Raw genomic sequence first — 19,875 nt, forward strand, 5'->3', positions numbered from 1 at the left:
CAAACTGAAAGTGAAGTCATGTTCTTTATGTTATCTTTATTTCATTATGATGCATAATTGTTTCCTATTTATTGTTATAGTTATTGTATTAATGTCACACATGTTGTAAGTGACGCCTTCTATAAATAAAGTGATGGAAAAAAAAGACAATATCAAATTCTCCAGGGAGTAGTAGTATTACTATTGTCTTTGATGTTATCAGGTATTAAAATGCTGCTGTCAACCAGAGATATAACACATCAGACTACTCCACCAGGATTTTATATAGGGAATTCAGTATAAAAAAGTATAAAAAATAATATTAAATGTATAAGAGAAATAATCCAGAGGGGCACAACTAGTAAACCTGCTTCTGTATTTGTTTGGAATAATCTGTATATTGGTATAGGTAGTAATTTTTTGTTTCAAATAAGATGTGAGAGGTGTCTCAAAATTGAATTTGTTTTATTTGGATTTTTTTTGCTGATGAAATGCCTATCAAGAAAATATATGTTATTAATCTTATTTCTTTATTGGCAAAATTCCATAAACACACCAGCAAATTTGCAAAACAGAAATCCAACATGTCCTAAAACTTAAAATCCTACCTGGAAACATTAAAATACTGCACAAATTCTAATGCCATGAAAACTAGAGTCTTGTGTAATGAATTTGATTTGTAATTAATTTAATTTTGTTTTTGTTTGCTTTTTCTATTGATTTCTTTATTGATGTATTATGATCTGTACACTACCTCGAGCATACGTTGCCTTGTTACTGTTGCTGGAAAGGTAAACCTGTTGTAAGTTCCATTGTGTAAATAGTTTTTTAAAAGAACAATATTTGATGCAGTTTTATGTGAAATTGTTTCAAGGAATAACAAGTCTGTGCATCAGACTTATGTATAGTTCTTCAATTTCTCATGGTAAACACCATTGAAATACCAGCAGTGCAATGTAACTAACTAATGTACTTAAGTACACATTTGAGGTACTTGTACTTTACTTTCCATTTTATGCTACTTTTTTTTAGAATTATTTATTATTTTCCGGAATAAAACAAATCAACACAAACATCTTCCGCACCACTGCACAAGCAGAAACAAAAACAAACAACAAACAAACAACAACAACAAAACATAAACAAACAAACAGAGAATCTTTAATGAATGACAACAATAACAACAACAACAACAACAACAATAAGTCCCACACATAACTCCCACTGCACTACAACTCTGAGGGAATTGTGATACTTTTTACTCCACTACATTTATTTGCCACTTATAGACACTTTTCAGGTGGAGATTTTACACCTTTATGGAGCAGTTTTACACTGTGATATTGATAAATTTAATGGTGAATTTTAATGATTTGTTCAGTTGTGACTTTACCCTCCACAACACTTTGATCAAATCATTACATCACATCTACAGAGTGCAGTTTATTTATTTACAGCACCTTGGCAGATACCATAAACATAGCAGTGCGTTATTTGGCAACTTAATACATCTTCCACATTCACATTTCCAGAACTTTTTTATCTAAACTAACAACTTGATTCGGAGGCAAATGTTTCTCTGAGGCTGCCAGAATGTGTGTCCTACAGCTTCTCTACCTGTTTTAGACAAAACAAAGCATGAATTAGACTTAACACTTCCACGGTTCAAGGCATGTTCACTTTTTTTTTTTTTTTTGCACTGCAGGCCCAATAGGAGCTATATATTGGAGGGTGTTTGGAGCTCCTCCTCCTGATATATGCGTAGGAACAAAAGCATTGTCCCTGTGGGTGCCAGGCCTGTTATGTGGACATTAGCAGTGCAGCGAACTCACTGGAGCTTCATTTTAAAAAAGTGACTAGAAGAGGATGTCCAGCATGCAATTTCTATCCCAACAGAGCCCAACAGGTGAGTCTGATATTTTTTTAATTGATTTTGTTTTTGAGCACAAATTCATTGAGTGGAAACAGAAAGGGAAATGAATGTATGATCTGTTATTTTATTTATATTGGCAGGAAAATGTAATAGAAAAAGATTATTTTGAATTTTGTGGTGATTTTAGGTTATCTCTGATCAAGTTCATTGTACTCAAGGTTTTTTTTGACATTTTTTTACACAAACTTGCATTCAAATCCATAAGAATTCAACATGTTACACGGTAGACTTTTTTTTTTAAATGTTGGATTGTAGTTTTGAAAAGTTTATTGAAACCTAAATGTGAGTATCTGACTCCTATAAAGCTACTCTTTTGCCAGCTCACTTGTTTCCTAACTCTGACAACATTACTGCTTTTCGGGCAAAATATCTATTATTAGTCTTTTGTAAAATATGCATATTACAGGCAAGAGGAGGAAAAGCCAGGTGTAAAATCTGAGCCTAATTACTACTCATGTTGGTCGCCTTTACAGGTGCAAGGTTTCCACTAGTTTACTGTTGATCATGAAGACGCTTCAGACCAGTCTGACATTGTGTGATTTAAAATTCTGTGGACGTTTCCAAACATTTAAAAGAAAAGCTCCTCCAAAGTAATTTTGTATAAAATAATGCTTTTCTACCGGTACATATCTTACCTTATTTTATCTCTTACCTCAATATGTGTAAAGGTAAAAATAGCACAATTTCTGGAATGTAAACAGATGAATTCCCTAAGAAATAATGAAAAAGCTACAATTTCATGGGACTGATTTGCTCCAACCTACCCACACTTCCCAGTAACGTTTCATTGACACTTAACAGTGATGTCTTTTAGCATTCTGCCCTGCCCCACCTCACCAACCCTCCAAAATTTTCCATTGTTTGACACACACAGGAACAGATGAACCAGCACCTAATCTAGTCCCTTCTCTCAGTGCACAGAGAGAACAGACAATATCAGCCACATTATAGAGGGGCTACTGCTCACACTGAGTGCTTGATTTGAGATCTATCTCGACAGGGCTTAGCCAGACTTCTTTATCAGCTTGGAGTATTTTACAGGCATTATTACACACAAGGCTCAATCTAACAGAAGTTTATCTTTCCTTGAAATTTAATAGATTTCTATTTCATACAGCAACAACACCTCAAATATTAAGTTTCTTTCTGTCATCTGTAAATGTAATTTCTTTGATTTTTTTTTTTTTTTTTTTTAGCTCAGTGGAGCACTCACTGCTACCTGGCATGTTTCTTCATCATGATCGCCTGCTCTGGACCAGTTTCACCCCTTCATGCCCCTCCAGTGACAACAGGGATCCGCTCTGCTTTCTCCGCCACACAAACCAACAGTGTGGTAGGAGGCAAGCAGAAGGCAGTGACCTTCAACAGGCTCATGGTCAACATCGGAGGAGATTTCAATCCGGACACCGGTCACTTCCGCTGCCGCATCCCCGGAGCTTACTATTTCTCCTTCTCTGTGGGGAAATTTCCAAAGAAAATGCTTTCTGTCATACTGGTGAAGAACACGGAGGAGGTGCAGGCTATAGCGTATGATGACTACCGCAAGAAAGGAAGGAAAGTTCAAAGCCAAAGCATAATGATCAACTTGAAGGAAATGGACACAGTGTGGTTAATGTTGCAGCAAAGTCCCCAGTATGCTTTGTACAGCAATGCTGGCCCTTACATCACCTTCTCTGGTTACCTCGTCTATCCTGAAACCTCCACCAGCAGCTACATCAGCAATCACCTGTCCCAACCAGGGCTGTACTACCCGAACTGTCCCCCCCACGCTGATCCCTGGGGAGGTCAGATGTCAGAGCAGCCGCGATCGGCCTTCTCAGTGGCACGGACATCCACATTCATGGGTCAGAGTGGCAGGCAGCAGAGCAAGCCACCTCTGACCTTTGATGTGGAGTACGTCAACATCGGCGGCCATTTCAACAAAACCTCAGGACTGTTCACCTGCCATTTCCCAGGGGCCTACTACTTTGCTTTCACTGTGGGGAAACACCCTCGTAAAGCTGTTTCTGTGAAGCTGATGACCGGGAAGGGCCAGGTGCAGGCCATGGTGTTTGATGAGGACACATCCAAGAGGCGGGAGATGCAGAGTCAGAGCTTGCTGCTGTCTCTCCGTCGGGGCGACAGCGTGTGGCTGTACAGTCAGCAGGATGAGCGCTACGCCGTTTACAGCAACCAGGGGAGGTACACCACCTTCTCTGGCTTCCTGGTGTATCCTGAAGCAGAACCAGTCACTCCTCCCACAAACCAGGACAGAACTCATCTCTAAACGTCTCCACCCTTCATGGTGTCATGTGTAAACTTATTTTGTTTGATTTGTAGAAATTCTGTAGGTTATTTCTATATGGATTAAGCAGATACAAAATTGTTTTAATCTTTTTTTTTCAGTATAGTGTAAGTATGTTTACTGTTCAAACAATGTAATTCCAGGGATAAAGTTTGTTGCCAAATTTCTCCACAAGATGGCGCTGTATTACTATTATCCAGCATTCAAGATGGTTATTTTTGTCCTAAAAGTGCAATTACCTGTAAGACATCACAAAAAGACAAAGTATTGTTTGTGTTTGTATGATAAATTCTTGATCAACTAATAAATTGCAGTTTGGTTCACAAATTTATTTTTAGAATTATTTGTATTTAGAAGTTTTAAAAGCATTTAATGTAAAAATGATCATTGTACGGCATGAGGACAATTTTGTAAATTATGTATAGTTTATTTTCTGTATAATGGTTAAAATTTACTCACTGTAAAAATGAGATTTTTAGATACATCATGATCATGTGAGTGGTGTTACATGAGGAGCTTTTATACTGTGGATGTATCTATTTTGATGTTTTGTGTGCATTTTAGGCAAAACTTAATAAATTCATACACTTGAGTGAATTAAAAAGTTCTCATTTCTTCTAAGTCAAATAACAATATGTTGCACTGAGTACAAGGTAAAGTCAGTTTACATTTATGTTGACTGTACTGTCAGTTGTACTACTCTCCAGGTGTAGCTGCTGCAACTGTTAAAACTCGTTAGTTCTACAACGACCACAATTAATATCAACTACAGCCATCATAGCAATACACCAAGTATCACAAAATCTAAGAATGAGCTTTACAAAAGGGAAGAATGGAGGAACCAAACATCAACATCAGTGTAATGATATGTATGCATTAAAAATGGCCAACAGCACTGGTAAATATTCTTTAATTATAGAAAATTGACTGAAACATTTGTTCTGATACCCTGCTAGAATGAAATATTAATAAAGAAGGTTAAATGTGAGATACAGAATAACTAAACAAGTTATAAAATAATTGTTTTTCCTAGTTGTTGTTCCAGTTTGTAAAATGAAAGACCATATTTAATCAGAAAACCTTTTATATTCATATTTTAATATTTAGTCAACATTTTTTCAGTAAATTAAACATATTTCTGTTTAATTTATTAAGATAATATTTCAGAAAAAATGATATGAGAAACAAGGAACCAGATGTAGCAGATATCACATCTGTATGTGTACTCCTCAACAAATGGTTGTTTCCCCTGTGCTAACAAACAGCTATAAAAATAAGCTTAAACATTTATAAATGTAAACATTTTCCTATTAATCTTGTAATTCATTGAGGAATAATATACAACTTTTATGTATTTACAGCCAGTATGTGTATGTGTGGTTTTACAAATAAAAAAAAAATGAACCCATCATTAAATTCAATGTAATCTAAACTAATGAGCACCATCTCTGCTTTGCATACGTTCCAGTGTTTGTACTTGTCTACTAATCCCTCTGGGTCTTCAATATGTTTTACATGACGTCCACAGTAAAAGAAATTTGCCAAACTTTGAACAGTTGCCTCTTTGTGCTCAAAACCTTTCTGTACTTAAAGGACAGGTTCACAATTCTGTCTTAAAACAATATTGAAGTGCCTGTTCATACTGGCCACGTAGAGATCCACAGATCCCAAAATCCACAGCCCTTTTTCTGTGCAAAAATGTATTTAAACATTTATCTGAAGCTAATATGAAGCTTCAGCCATCCAAATGAGTCAAATCAAGTCAATATCTTACTGTCTTTTTAGTGCCAGATCCCCTCTTTTTGTTACAATCCTTCCACTGCAACTGAACAGGAAAACACTGTCCATCAAGACACAAAGAGGGAATTCAGACATTGTAAGTGCATTTGAAGTGGATCTTCTAATGGTCAGTATGAACAGGAGGAATGATTACAACAAGGAAACCTGTTTCTATGTTCATATGGGCACCTGACTGTTGTTTTAAGACAGATTTTAAAAATTGTGAACTTATCCTTTAATGTAATGTTTCAAATGTCTGAGTTGGCTGAACTCCACAGTAAAACAAAATGATGATAACTGTCACTAAGGTCAGGCAACACAGAGGCAAACAGGTTGTGCAGGGATTTAATTCCATATCATCCAATATAAATATGCACTGTGGCTGGACCATGACATGAAATGTCCATATTATCATCCCCAAACTACCACTTGACACCTTCTCCTGGTGTGTCACTGCACATCCCAGATCTCACAGAGCAACGGGGTAAATTTGTGGTCATTCATCCTCCAGGATGTGAGCATCTCTGCATGATAGTGGTTGAGTGTCCTCAGCTCCGTCAGTCGGCCCAGGAGACGAGCAAAGTATTGTGGCTCCTGTTGATGCTGCAGGACACACAGCTTCCTCAGCACGTCCAGCATTGGCTCCTGAAGTCTCTCGACAGCCTGCTGATTCTTCACATAAGGCCGGTCTGGAGAGGAAAAGGGTGAAGCAGACAGTCAGGCAGGCAAAACTCAGAGCGAGCTCTAAAGCGAGACTCAGATGTCTGTTTATATAGACACCTGACCAAATCTAGTGATGATACATTAGTTTTTTAAGGATGATATTGATTTAGGAAACACACCGCACATGTGACACAACAACTTGGCACAACAAAATATCAATTAAAGCTGTTGATACTGGCTCACCTGGTGTCAGGATGGTTATGGCGGTGAGGAGGGCCTGTTCCTCCTGCGCCATGTGGAGTTCACCAATGCTTTTGTAAAAGTTGAACAATGGTGTGATAAACTCATCTGATATACCTGCAGAAAACACACAAGCAACTGTACAATACAGTAAAGTCAAATATGAACCTTAAGTCTTTGATCCTGACTGCTGAGGTTAAATCTTACAGTTTTAAATCCACTGTATCCTTCCTGTATCTATATGAAAGGTGTTAAAAAAAAGTTCTTATATTTAATGGAAATCTGTCTGATACCAAAAATTTAAACTTGGACACTGGTAAACTAACTCACATGCTGCACCTCTTGTGATGAGATAATTATATAAATGAAGGCGCAAAATGCTGTATAAAGGTGGGAACAACACACATGGTCAATGTCATGTGGTAATATTCACTTATAAGAGGAAAAAAGCAGGAAGAGCTCGTCTTGCATAACCGTTTGCACTTTGAGCCAGGACGCCTCTAATCTGCATTATTGTTCACCTACAGCACCAGTTAAAAGTTTGGACACACTTTCTCATTCAAGTGAATGGGAAGGTGTGTGCAATCCTTTGACTGGTTCTGTATATGATCATGCACCTCATGTTCTCACAGTAAATATTCTGGTGTTATTTTGTTTGAAAACAAATGCACCTTTCAAACTAAACACTGTATCTAAACACTAAAAAACCATTTGATTCTCTGTAGACCAAGACTGATTACTAAGTAAGGACTTCTACAGTAGCTTTGCCTGTAAATTCAAATTGAAATCAGAAACCGCATCAGCTGATAACAAAACAACTCAACAAACAAAAAAGTTGCACAGTCTCATAGTGGATGTTGTTACGCAATAACCATCTGACATCCAAACATCCAAAGAATTAATGATTAATTTTGAAAAAAAAAAAGACAAGAAAAGAAAACCAACTTCCTGAATTACACTTTTTGCAAAACGCTTCACACAGTTCAGTGCATTTGAAACAATCTTGCACTTTGAAACCACTTGGAAATGGCCGCCTTTTAAAATCAAATGTAATACTACAATTACCACTTCACCTCGAAGGCTAACAAACTGTTCAGCTTTTCCTCTACAAATCAGAGCAGAGCGTCAAAGATGACGTCGCTGTGTCTTATTGAGATGAATGTGATGTTATGGATGGGTGAAACAAAGAAAGAATTAATCAATGTGCAGCAGATTCTTCTTGAAGTATATCTTTATACCTAAGTGGTATCATAATTAATATCTGAGAGAGATAAAAGTTGTTTTAACTGTAAAATCTTTTCTATAACAAGGATTAATTACTGTCAAATGAGGCGTTGGATCAGTGTTTCACTGTATGATTCCATAACTGAAATACTCTAATTACATAATGTCACAATATTTCTTTGTACAAATTAAAATAATAGCAACAATAACAGTAAGATCTGCACAAAGATTATTTTCATTCTCCTTTCAAGAGTAAACGTTTCTTGGTGAACATAAAAATATAAAGCAAATATGAACTTTCATGCTGTTCTTTTAAAAATAACAATTAAATGATATATAAGAATGAATACTACAGATGCACTGCCGCCAAACTGCACAGTGCTCTGTATATCATTTCAAATGTTTGCATTCAGTTTCTTCTCACACACTGGCAGCAGTTCCTACTTTTGACTCTCTTGAAACTAGCACAGGGTGTCTGTCTGCTTGGACACATCATCAAGCACTCAGAAATGCCAGTGGGGCTCAGAGGGAGAGAAGTGGACAATAGCACTCTTGATGTTTTGATAAGGAACAATGGTCTCTTCAGACAGCTTTGCTCCCTTATTCTCCCAGACTGGCCTTTAGTGTGAATATCTCTTATCCCCACCATTCACACCAGAGCAGCGCTGAGGGTCCCAGTGACGCACACACACATACACACACACACACTCCTGCCATCACTGTCACTGTCTGTCTAACTGTCCAACCTGGCTGACATGATGACACCTCGCAAACAAAAAAAATGTTTTTAAACCACCAGGCAGTAAACTCTGGGGTAACTGTATATGTAATATCTATTTGAGAAAACCCTTTTTTTTCCAACAATATATACGTGTGTGTTTATCAATGCTACCAAAGAGCTGTGTTTGCCTTGAATGCTCTCCTTTACCTGTGAGCGTGCCCACACACACGCCCAAACCGAGTGAAACTGTACCCAGCAAGGGTGTCTGTGCACCTTGTGTAACCTACACCCATCCAGAGATCAACAGGTCAGCACACATCTCTCAGCCGCATCACACAGATCAGGGAGATGAATTATTGATCTGACTAGACTTGGCTGCTTGACTGCAGTTGGAGCAACAAATGTCATGATGCTGCAAATGGTGGTGCAAAGGACCAAGACTCCTGAAGGTCATGAAATACTTCAGATATTGTAGTTTCACACTCACAATAACACAGATTATTATATTTTGAGTGATTTAAGTTCAGTTTTCATTATAACCAAATGAATCAGAGTAGTTACACCATCTGAATTTGGATGGAGCTCTTCAGTACCAAAAGTACACCATGATGTATCAGACAGCACCTGACATTCACAGATGTATAGCTTCGGTCGACTCACCACTCTTACGTATCCTCTCTTCCAAAACTTCCGTGTGTCCGTTCGGCATCTTTCTGCTGAAAACCTGAGCAGAGCGCAGAAACATGGCTTCCACAGCCGAACCTTTCAGCAGAGCGATTTGATCTTCATGATCCAGAGACAGAAAGCCTGCAAGAGGCGTCACAGCATGCGTTACATCCAGCAAGGAACACATTTTGTAATTTTGCTGGCATTGCAGCACCAGTGTGGTGAGGCCTGTAAAAGTGTATATTCTATATGATTTGCAAACAAGGAAACGATACCTGGAATATTTTTTGTAAACTCCACCAGAACTTGGACTTGACTTGTTGCCATTTCTGTCAATAGGAGGAAGTTTTCCTCTGCGCTGTACTGTTCTTGTAGCTGTGGGGGGAACAACAACAGTAAACAGCAATCAAACAGATTGACAAAAATGAAATGTGAAGTGATATTAAGTGTAATATACCAGTTTTTTGGCCACATCTTGAGGAATTTGATGTCTGTTGTAAGCGTCTACAACGACTTTCATCAGTGCCCGCTGCTCTTTTGTAATTTCAACTTTTTCCTGAATAAAAAGAGAAAACAAAAACAACACATAAGTGGTGCCAGATGTTGTTTGTTTCACAGCTTATATAACAGACTTTATATGATTTATATGTAGGAGTTTGAGGAGCTGGTAATTCATTCCAAACTTGTGGTGGCACATTTCTTAAAACTAACATCCAGCTGTCAAAAAGGTTATTTGAACCCTTAATTACTTTTTCGTGCACATTTCTTGGACAACTTTTTAAAACTACACACAACCTTGGTGAGTCCTGTCAAGTGAACAATAACACAACGCCACAATATGTACTTTTTGATAAACAGAGAGTGTTGTTTCTTCTGGAGTAAATCATGATTTATAACTACTTTATTACTTATATGTCTAGCCCGTCACAGCATCACACATAGATAAACTGGTTAATGCCACACCTGAAATTTATATAATATGCATTAGGGTATTTCCCAAATTATAGGAAACAGCCATTTTGTCTAAAGTAAAATAAAATGCAACATAAGTTTGTTTTAGCAAACCTGAACTTGTAGAAATATGTGAAATCAAGGAGGAAACATGTGGCACACTCATCAGTCAGTATACATGCTGTACAACGAGTGTGTCTGATTACCTTTGACAGTTTGGTGGTTGAGGTGACCTGTTTGTTGTCTATGTTGTCCGCCCCCTCTGTCTCGTCTCCGGTCGACTGTCCCGGGGAGGCCTTGGTGTTCTTGCGCAGCCTTTTAGATTTACACTGGATCTCTGTCAGCAGACCTGCCGGCAGTGATGAAGGCTTCACTTTGTGTGTTAAATGCCTCACAGCTCTTCATTCAGCAGCAGTTGTAAACGTTTACTTTCATTTATGAGACCTTTGATATATTGTATATTGGTAAACATTTATATAGAACAACTGGTGAACTTTGAAATGTTGCTGTTTTAATCTTGTGCAATTAATGTTTTACCATCATATCCACTTTAACTTAATCCATAAAAGTCAGTGATCCTTAGCTCAGCATATACCCACTATACTAAATACACTCTATGTAACATGTGACTCAGTTTATACCAGCATAAATGTACATTTTTGCACATTATATATTCTTTTTTTGTTATATTCAATTCATTTCCCAGTAATGATCAATATGTTTTCATTTAACTGTCTTGTATTATCATATCTTAATAGTATTGCGTGAATACAAAAACCTTGTCATTACTTCACATTTTTTTCTGATTTTGATGAAATAATTTCCCTCTTTGAACAAGAGAGACAATGTCCTGAGAGGACAGTGAGGAGAGTATCTGTCTTTTTACATTATGACAAAAAAAGGTCTTTGAGTCTCTGTTGCAGCAGCAGTTAGTCATCAGTGCCTGCCACCCTGCAATATTCATCACAACTTGCCTGCACTATTTATGAGCAACAGGAGTCCAGTCTGTCCTCCTGCCCTTTTCAACTGACAGCTCCTAATTGACCCGATAACTAATAATCCTCCAAAGACTCCAGAGAAAGTACATGTTCACATTTACAGTTTCTGTCTTTACAACTGAATTATGCTCAGTATTTAAAAACCCTAGACAAACGTGTTAAGAGAACTTTTAAGACAAACAACACTATAGCAAATTTCTTTTAATGATGGTGTTAATTTGTCCTAAATGGAGCTTAAGGTGTCTGTTTAACTGCTTCTATTTCTGTAGCAGTAACAAAAGCTGGGTCTTTCTTCTGTGTGATATGAGACATTCAATCCCACAGTAAAATAAAACAGGTCATGTCAGAATAGCAAATGAGGGCTCACCACGGCAGCCTTTGACTGTCTTTCTTGACTCTACTGAAGTTAAAATAGAGTGTGTGCATGATATGAATGTACAGTATCTACATTCCTTTCATTCCCCACATTATTGATTAAGATTGCCTCAGTGTTCTGCCAACATGAACAGGTATCAAAGTCTATTAACAAGCAGTGATACTCACATTCTGCCAGCATGCCCATCTCCTTGCATTTTCTTAGTCGGCACTCCTGGCATTTCCTGCGCATGTACATGTCCATCTCACAGTTTCCGCCACTCTTGCATTTGTACACAGCGTTCTTTGTTATGCTCCGTCTGAAGAAACCTGAACATGGAGGGCGAAACAAGGCATGAACCTGGAACAGAAGATGCTGATACATTTTGCACTTTGATATAGAAATGGACAATTGTGCAGTTTTGAGGTACTTAATTGTTTCCTTTTGATGCTACTTTGTACTTCTACTCTATTACATTTTAGATTGTACTTTTTACTCGTCTGCATTTATTTGACAGCTATAGTTGCTAGTTATTTTGCACATTAAGATTCTACATAATAACACATTTATCTTATAAATATGATGTATTACCCAACAGTAAAGTAGTGGGGTAAATTACCGCTTACTCGTTGACGTATAAGGGGTAATAACTAAATTGTATATATACTGTATATATAATATACTGTAATACAAGTCTGAAAGAGTCCGTTCTCCATATGGAGTTATACTGATACTTAAACATGCATTAATTGATTTTGTGGATATTTTGAGGCAGTGGAAACAAGCTGTCAACACAACACTGACATAATATCACCCTGCCACCTGAGGAATGTAAATCCAATATTCACTCTCCCTCATCTTTTGTCTCCACCAACTCCTGAGGGAAATATCTGGATATTTAGCTGCTTAATGTTCCACCATGTTCACCAGCTGCTAACTCTCTCTGCTGTTTGCTGCTGGGCAGGGAGTGCATAGTGAGTTCAGAGCTTTTCAGCTGAAAACAGCTGTTTGCCGCTGCCAAAAGCGACACTAATGAGAGCTGTGAGAGTGAACCAAAACAGTAAAGTTGCAGAACGGATAACCAACACAAGTGAGCTGAAATATGCAACAAGAGCTCCGTAAAGCTGAGGGAAACTGCAGATTTGGGTGATAATTCTCTGTGAGATCGTCCCTACAAGTTACAGCCATAGTCATCAAAAACATTGATTAGTGCAGCTTTAATAATATGGACTGGTTCCTTTAATAAGACTGGTGAAGCCTAAGTGTCCAAAGCAGTCAGATACCGAAGGAAACCTTTTGGAATAATGTCAGTCTAACCCCCATAAATGTAATGTTTATTTATGGGGTTTGATGGTTGAGGATTTAATCAAATTAAATGATTAATGTGGCAGTTTTGCAGAATGTCCAATAGAGGGCTGCAGAGTCTGTAATCAACAGAGGCCAAAAGAAAAAAGTGGAACAGGTAGAGAACAGAACGAAGGAGAAGAAGGCAACAAGTTGAGTCCGATCTAAAAGCTAGCTTAAAAGCAAATAGGGAAAGTAGTTTTTACTACTTAAAATTTGATGTTAAAATTATCCATGACTGAGTTACTGTGTTTCGGAATTCTGTTGTTCACGAAGAAATTAGGTAACACCGCTTGTAATAACATGATTCCTTATTTGATGATACTTAAAGCAATGTCAACGAGGGACACTACAGTTTTTGAAGATCATTAATGAAAACGTTCTCATCACTGAACAGGTCAGAAATTTTAGTGATCCTTCTCTCTGCCTAAATTTTTGAAATCCAGGATCTTTCCTCACTGAAATGAATGTAAATAACTGCAATATAAATAAAATTACTGCTTCTTAGGTTACATCTCGTTCCAATAATATCACAGAGAGAATCCTGTGAGCCCAGCTGAGGATGCTCCACACGCACACACACACAGAATAACTTTGGAACAGTTATTAGACATTCTGACATAGGACATTAAGCACAATGACATGCATTAACGTAACTGAGCTCAGGTTGCTCCTGCATTGTACGGCAGAAAGCTGAGAGGGAACCCAATCTGGCAGCAGTACCAGGCAGAGGCCAGGTAGACCTGAGCCTATTCTCTGTCAAATGGCAAGACAGGCCAGCTGCTGCACTCCTGGCATTGTCCGACATCACAGTGTGGAATTACACTCGTATGTAATTTGGCCGACAGTTTGGCAGGAATCACAGCAAATTCATGGTGTCATAGAAACATGGGGAGGAGCTGCTAAAGGCCATGACTTCGCTCACCATGCTAGTGGCATGGCTGTGGGGATGGCGATCAGCCTGTCGACCCTGACTTGGTCCTGACTGACATATCTCAACGACTTTAAAATGGATTGCTTTGAAAATTTGTAGACATCCCTGGTCTCCAGAGAATGAATCCTACAGACTTTATCGCACCAAGTTGAAATATCTCAACAACTATTGGATGGATTGGCCTGAAATGTACAAAATTATTCTCAATTGTTCCCAGACGATGTGTTCTAATGACTTTGGATCGGTAGACACTTTCATGGGCCCAAGAGGCTGAATTGTAATAACTTTGATCTTTTGACTTTTGTGCCATCATCTGGTCAAAATTACATTTTGTCCAATACTTTGGTTGAATGGGACATACAGTATTTTTGTGATTTTCTGTTATCCATATACTGTTATGATGTTGGATATCTGTGTGAAACATGGTCAAAGTTCCAAAACTTGAGGTTAACATATGTATATTGCATGTCTCATGAGTGGATGATAAAAAACATAAAGGTTTAATGCCAGTGTAGACTGATCTTTCATTTTGCCTGAAAAGCTGATCATAAACAAAACATCCGACTGGAAATATCTTTACAGGACACACATTCGCCTTGTATGTGTGAGCGTTTACTCATGTTTCTGGCTTCATATTAAAAAAAGTAAATTGCCCTTATGAATAAAACCCAAGTAGCAAACACTGGAAATGATTTCAAATCCAACATAGCCGTGCACGCTCCTCTCACCTTTACATCCCTCACAGGTGAGAGCGTTATAGTGGTATCCAGAGGCCTTGTCTCCACACACAACACACAGTTCCTCCCCTTTGACCCTTCCAGCCTGCGGGATGTGCCGGGTCCTCTTGCACACAGCAGGCACCACCGTGGACACCTCCTCCCTCTCCGCATCATAATTGACCTCGAGAGGTCCTTTCCTCAGTTCATATATCCCTGTGTGTGAGTACCACTCATCTCCACTGTATTGAGGGTAGTAGTTCTGACTGGAGTAGTATGGTGTGGAAGACATGGTTGGCTCCATGGACGGGTACTGCATGCTGGGATAGCTGCTGAAGGGTAATATGTCGGGATCCTGCAGTAGAGGACTGCCTTGATCTGCCAGAATATCTACAAGAAGAAGAGGAAATGGAAAACGGCGTAAGAACAGCATGTACAAAAGTTAAATTGACATTTAAATCTGTATTAATTGATTCTTATTTGGCCATTTGGGAGAAGTGGAACAAGGTCTAAACACAACATTACATGCCTATTTACAAATCCAACAGACATGGAGCACCATCAGCACTCATTTGGAGCTGTTTTTCTGCACAGCTAACAAATGTACAGAAGTCCACTACATAGCTCCATTTTGGTCTCCACCAAACCCGTGATGGAAATATCTGGTCCTCCAGCTGCTAAAAGTTAAAACCAAAACAAACCGAAAACCAAAACATTGTGCTGAACGGTGCTAAAACAAACTGGGAACTGCAGAGTTGGATGATTCCTCTCTGCGGGATTGTCACTACAGGTAACAGCATTACAATAAAAATATTGATTATTGGAGCTTCAATATATGGACAGGTTCCTTGAAGAAGAATGGTGAAGCTTCAGTGTCAGATTCAGTCAAATGTCAAAGGAAATCCACTTAGAATGATCTCAAGTCAAGTCACTTCTATGTTTTAACCCCAAAATCACCAGTTTGTCTCAGATTTTATAGTCTGAAACATTAATCACTATCATTTAACCCTCAATACTGATAAGGAAAAACGCCTTTACATTTCAAGTTCTTCGCTGCAGAAGCTTGTCAGAATATAAACTGGCTCAGCAGTATTCAGTAACCCACACAACACATACTATAAACCCATAAATGATTAACAACTTGCTTGCACAGAGCACACTGTGTCTTTTAGAATGACATGTACCTCTGCTCCAAACAAGTTGGCACATTTGAAACTGATATAGGAATGTTAGCAGGATCATGATATTGTGTTATCACTGCTGATTTCCAAAAACATGTATGGTATAATCATGACATCTTTAAAAACAGCAGAGGGGCGATGAATGCCATTTCAAAGACTACGTCTGCTCTACATGAATCATCTCTCAGCTGTACTAAAACATTCTCGGAAATCACAGACAACTGACACTCTTTACTGATACGATACCTGTTAAGTACAATGTAACACTGACCTTTTGAAGACTTGGTCTGGACCATGGCCATCTCTGTGATACCAAACACAGACTATTCAGAGACTTTATGCTCTGATCCAGACATTCAGGCTGTGTTTTGTAGTTTAGTTTCTCCTTTTAACTATAACTAAAAAAAAATGAACTTCTATTTATTTCTGTCATTTAAAGACGTGAGAACAGCAGAACAGCAGATCAGGCACTGAACATGGCGCTTGCTTGAGAAATCCTAAGTGGCACAAAGGTTGCCACAGCTAACCATTAACTAGACAGTCACATTTCTATACATCATTAAAAGTAGCTAACTGATGTGTGAAGTCATTTCCAGATTTTGGCGATGCTACCAACTGACTACAATGTGGTGTGCAGGGGTTTATTAAATGGCTGTGAGCTAGTTCATGCATCATCAAGACAGACATGTGTCCCTGAAAATCTCGTGCAGGTGCTGGGAAACAATTTACTGCTTGCTGACTAACTAATTTTTACTCACTCTCAATCGCAACACATGGTGTTAAGATGTTACAACTGACTCAGATTGATTGGAGGCTGTGCTGTCAGCCTGACTTGGTTGTTGTGACATTCAGGTCTTTCCACGTACCTGACAACTTCAGGATCACTGATCTGGGATGCCTGTTATTCTATTTCTTTTCTTTTCCTTTTGTGCCTTTTGTGATGAGGTATCTTTCTATCTCTCCACTTTGGTTCACACTGAAATATCTCAACAATTATTGGAGGGATTGTCATGAAATCTTGAACGAATATTCATGGCTCTGAATCATTATGATTTTGGTGGCCCACTAACTTTTCCTCCAGTCACGCTATTAGGTTGACATTTGTGGTTTTGAGTGAAATGTCTCAACAACTCTTGGATGGATTGCCATGAAGTTTTGTTGATACATTTATGTCTACCTCATGATGAATTGTAATAACTTTTTGCAATCCCTTTATTTCCCTTGTAGCACCATTATCAGGTCAAAATTAAAATGTGTCCATTACCTTAGCTGTGCTTTGTGTTCAGTGTTAATTAGCAAATGTTATCATGCTACTCTAAACTGAGATGGTGAAAATGTTAAACATACAACATCAGCATTGTCATTGCGAGCATGTTAGCATACTGACATTAGCGTTCAGCTAAAAGCACCCCTGTGCCTAAGTACAGTGTCACAGAACTGTTGGTGTGGCTGAAGACTCTTAGATGTGTTTTGTCTTTCTGTGACCTAGTTCATGCCAAATACACTTACCAAATAAGTGGGAGCTTTCTGAGATGGAGAATTCATCGCTGGGTGGGATTTGCAGTGGTCCCACCACATTGATGTCGGGGCCCACCCACTCATTCATTCAGGAGGGTTGTCGGGCAGCAGCTCAGAAAACGCCAGTTGAAGTGCGCTGCACAGAAGTTGTACGTCTCTGATTGCTTCTGTAACGATCATGAAATATTGTGATTTGTCAAGCATGATGAAGTTCTGTTGGACTCTCTTAGAGGTCTGCAGGATCCTCTGAAACCTCCATCACAAAGTAATTAAGCATCAGCTACTGAGTTTCTACATCAACACACCTGACAGGTCTTCTCTCCCACACAAGGATGAGATGTTCGATAGCTGCCTGCAGGGAGGTGGGGGATGAAGATCAGGCCCTAACAAGGCCTCCCCGACAACAAGTCATGCAAAGAGTATATTCTTTCTATCTATTGTTAGAGCAGTTTTTATATGTCCTGTCCCATCACATGTTCAAGTATATGTTGAATAGTTAAAGCTCTCTTAACAGGCTGTATCACAAGATCAGCATTTTATTATCCCCTGTAATGTAATTTTATTAAACATAATGTGTGCAAGCCTTCAGTCTTAGTTAAGATATACAACTAATTTAATACTATAGTAAAAACCTGAATTGTAAATGAGCTTGGAAGCATCTCAGGAATGACGTCTTTAAACTTCTCCATGGCCTTTCTGGTGTCAAGGCCACAACATGGTCACATGTGCAACGATTACTTTTATAGACTTCATCTGCCACATTTTTTTTTTAATTAACTTGGTGTAATTTCCCCTGAGATCCAAAAGCAACCCACAAGGATACAGAAACCTCGAGTTCATTTTAACAGCCCACACAGCCAAACATACCTCTCTCCCCGTCAGACACAGTGGCACACCACGGGCTCATAAGAAGTCATGTGTTCACCAGTGAACATGAAATACATTAATACTCGGTCTCGTAGTCCTTACCTTATCCCTGTCAGATGATGTCTCTGTTTTTCCTGCTTTGTAACTTTCTTCTTCAGCCTTATTTCTGATATCCACACTGTGAGCTACAGTTCCATCAATATTTGCTGATGCACATCAAGCTGCTTGTGTCTGGACTCCAGCAAGAGCATGTGTGACCAGTTGAGGTCAGGGAGAAATGGATGGTGGTTATTAATTAAACTGTCCATCCCTGTCCATGTCAACTCCCTCCCTCCAAACACACTCTCTAAAAAAATCCCTCTTTATCTCACCAAGACAAGAGGCTGCCACATGAATCCTCCAGCAGATTACAAATCCCACCCACATACACAAACAACACACATGGAACATATACATCCAGTGATTAACACGACGCAAACAACTGAGAGCAAACCGAGCAGAAATTCTGCTATTAGTCCAGTAGTTTATTGGACTTATCTTAGAATAAAACTGAATGTCTTCTGTCACTGTAACAACTTGGCTACACTACAATTTTATATTTTCACAAGGATAAAAAAAAATTTAGGTTATCAAAGAAAAACACAGAAGGAAACTATGTGGCAATCATCTGTCCTTGAACTGATCAAAGCCATTTTATCATATGACTGTAATGTGCAGTGACAGTCAACACCAGATTTGTTTATATTGGCACATACTGTACCTCACCTACCTGTTGTCTTTGTGTACTCTAATATGGACACATAAAATCTAACTTTTCTTGTCTTTACATTCTTTAATTTGTCCAAAAACAATAGTTTAATCATTGATGGGTTGTTGCTCCATCAGAAGAGGCCCTTCTGAGTCAACAGACAGTCTCTCTGAAATAAACAGAACCTTTGCCATTGGCTGCTGGCTGTTTGTGGACTATCTGGTCTGTGTTTGAGAGCATGTGAGGAATGAGTTGGCAGCAGTGGCCTCTGGAAAGGGACAGATACAACTATGTTGTACATATTTATAAGTTACTTGTACAGCTTCAGGGCTCTCACAAGTATTGATGAGGTTATTTTACAACTATTTTATATTTCCATGTCCATTTTCTATGATGAGGACGACAGCAGATATTGGGTGTCGGTCTGGGCTTTTGTCTTTCCTTTTACCTTGGTGTTTTGTTACTCATCCCAGACAAATTGTATTGCAAGTGACACACACATTAAATATCAAATGGACACAAAGTAGTATTTTTAAGTGTTTAACTTATGTATGTTAACTTCCAAAGTAAAAAGACCCTCTGACTGTCATCTTTTGAAGTGGTAGTAGTTTAGAGAAGCAAGTCTGACACTGGTGACGAATATCCTGTCCAGTAATTATCTTCCATGGTGAAAATGAGTCAGTGGTGGATAAGGTCAGATAAGACAAAGGATGTTTACCAAAGTGTGATGAGAAACAGCCGTCTTTGGAATATTTAAAAATATAGACATCTAAT

At 38.5% G+C, this 19,875-nt stretch overlaps 2 protein-coding genes across 5 annotated transcripts; one reads left to right on the forward strand and one right to left on the reverse strand.

Annotated features, from left to right (window-relative positions):
- Window positions 1–1,700: 1,700 nt before the first annotated feature.
- On the forward strand, window positions 1,701–4,788 carry c1qtnf13 (C1q and TNF related 13). The gene is made up of 2 exons (XM_044356992.1): window positions 1,701–1,885; window positions 3,109–4,788. The coding sequence occupies exons 1-2, from the start codon at window positions 1,846–1,848 to the stop codon at window positions 4,176–4,178; spliced, it is 1,110 nt and encodes a 369-aa protein (XP_044212927.1). The 5' UTR covers window positions 1,701–1,845; the 3' UTR covers window positions 4,179–4,788.
- Window positions 4,789–6,145: 1,357 nt separating this feature from the next.
- nr1h4 (nuclear receptor subfamily 1, group H, member 4) lies at window positions 6,146–18,565 on the reverse strand. 4 transcript variants are annotated; one of them, XM_044356804.1, is made up of 10 exons: window positions 18,456–18,565; window positions 17,478–17,653; window positions 14,800–15,177; window positions 11,982–12,122; window positions 10,647–10,789; window positions 9,947–10,045; window positions 9,765–9,864; window positions 9,484–9,630; window positions 6,882–7,016; window positions 6,146–6,664 (listed from the first exon to the last, which is right to left on the reverse strand). In XM_044356804.1, the coding sequence occupies exons 2-10, from the start codon at window positions 17,572–17,574 to the stop codon at window positions 6,426–6,428; spliced, it is 1,479 nt and encodes a 492-aa protein (XP_044212739.1). In that variant the 5' UTR covers window positions 17,575–17,653; window positions 18,456–18,565; the 3' UTR covers window positions 6,146–6,425. The 4 variants fall into 4 exon arrangements, with proteins under 4 accessions (XP_044212739.1, XP_044212740.1, XP_044212741.1 ...); XM_044356805.1 differs by having other exon boundaries at window positions 6,882–6,995; window positions 18,456–18,564; XM_044356806.1 differs by lacking the exon at window positions 18,456–18,565 and adding an exon at window positions 16,240–16,366 and having other exon boundaries at window positions 17,478–17,548.
- Window positions 18,566–19,875: the final 1,310 nt, after the last annotated feature.

Source organism: Thunnus albacares, chromosome 7 (genome assembly GCF_914725855.1).
Source record: "Thunnus albacares chromosome 7, fThuAlb1.1, whole genome shotgun sequence".
NCBI lineage: Eukaryota > Metazoa > Chordata > Actinopteri > Scombriformes > Scombridae > Thunnus > Thunnus albacares.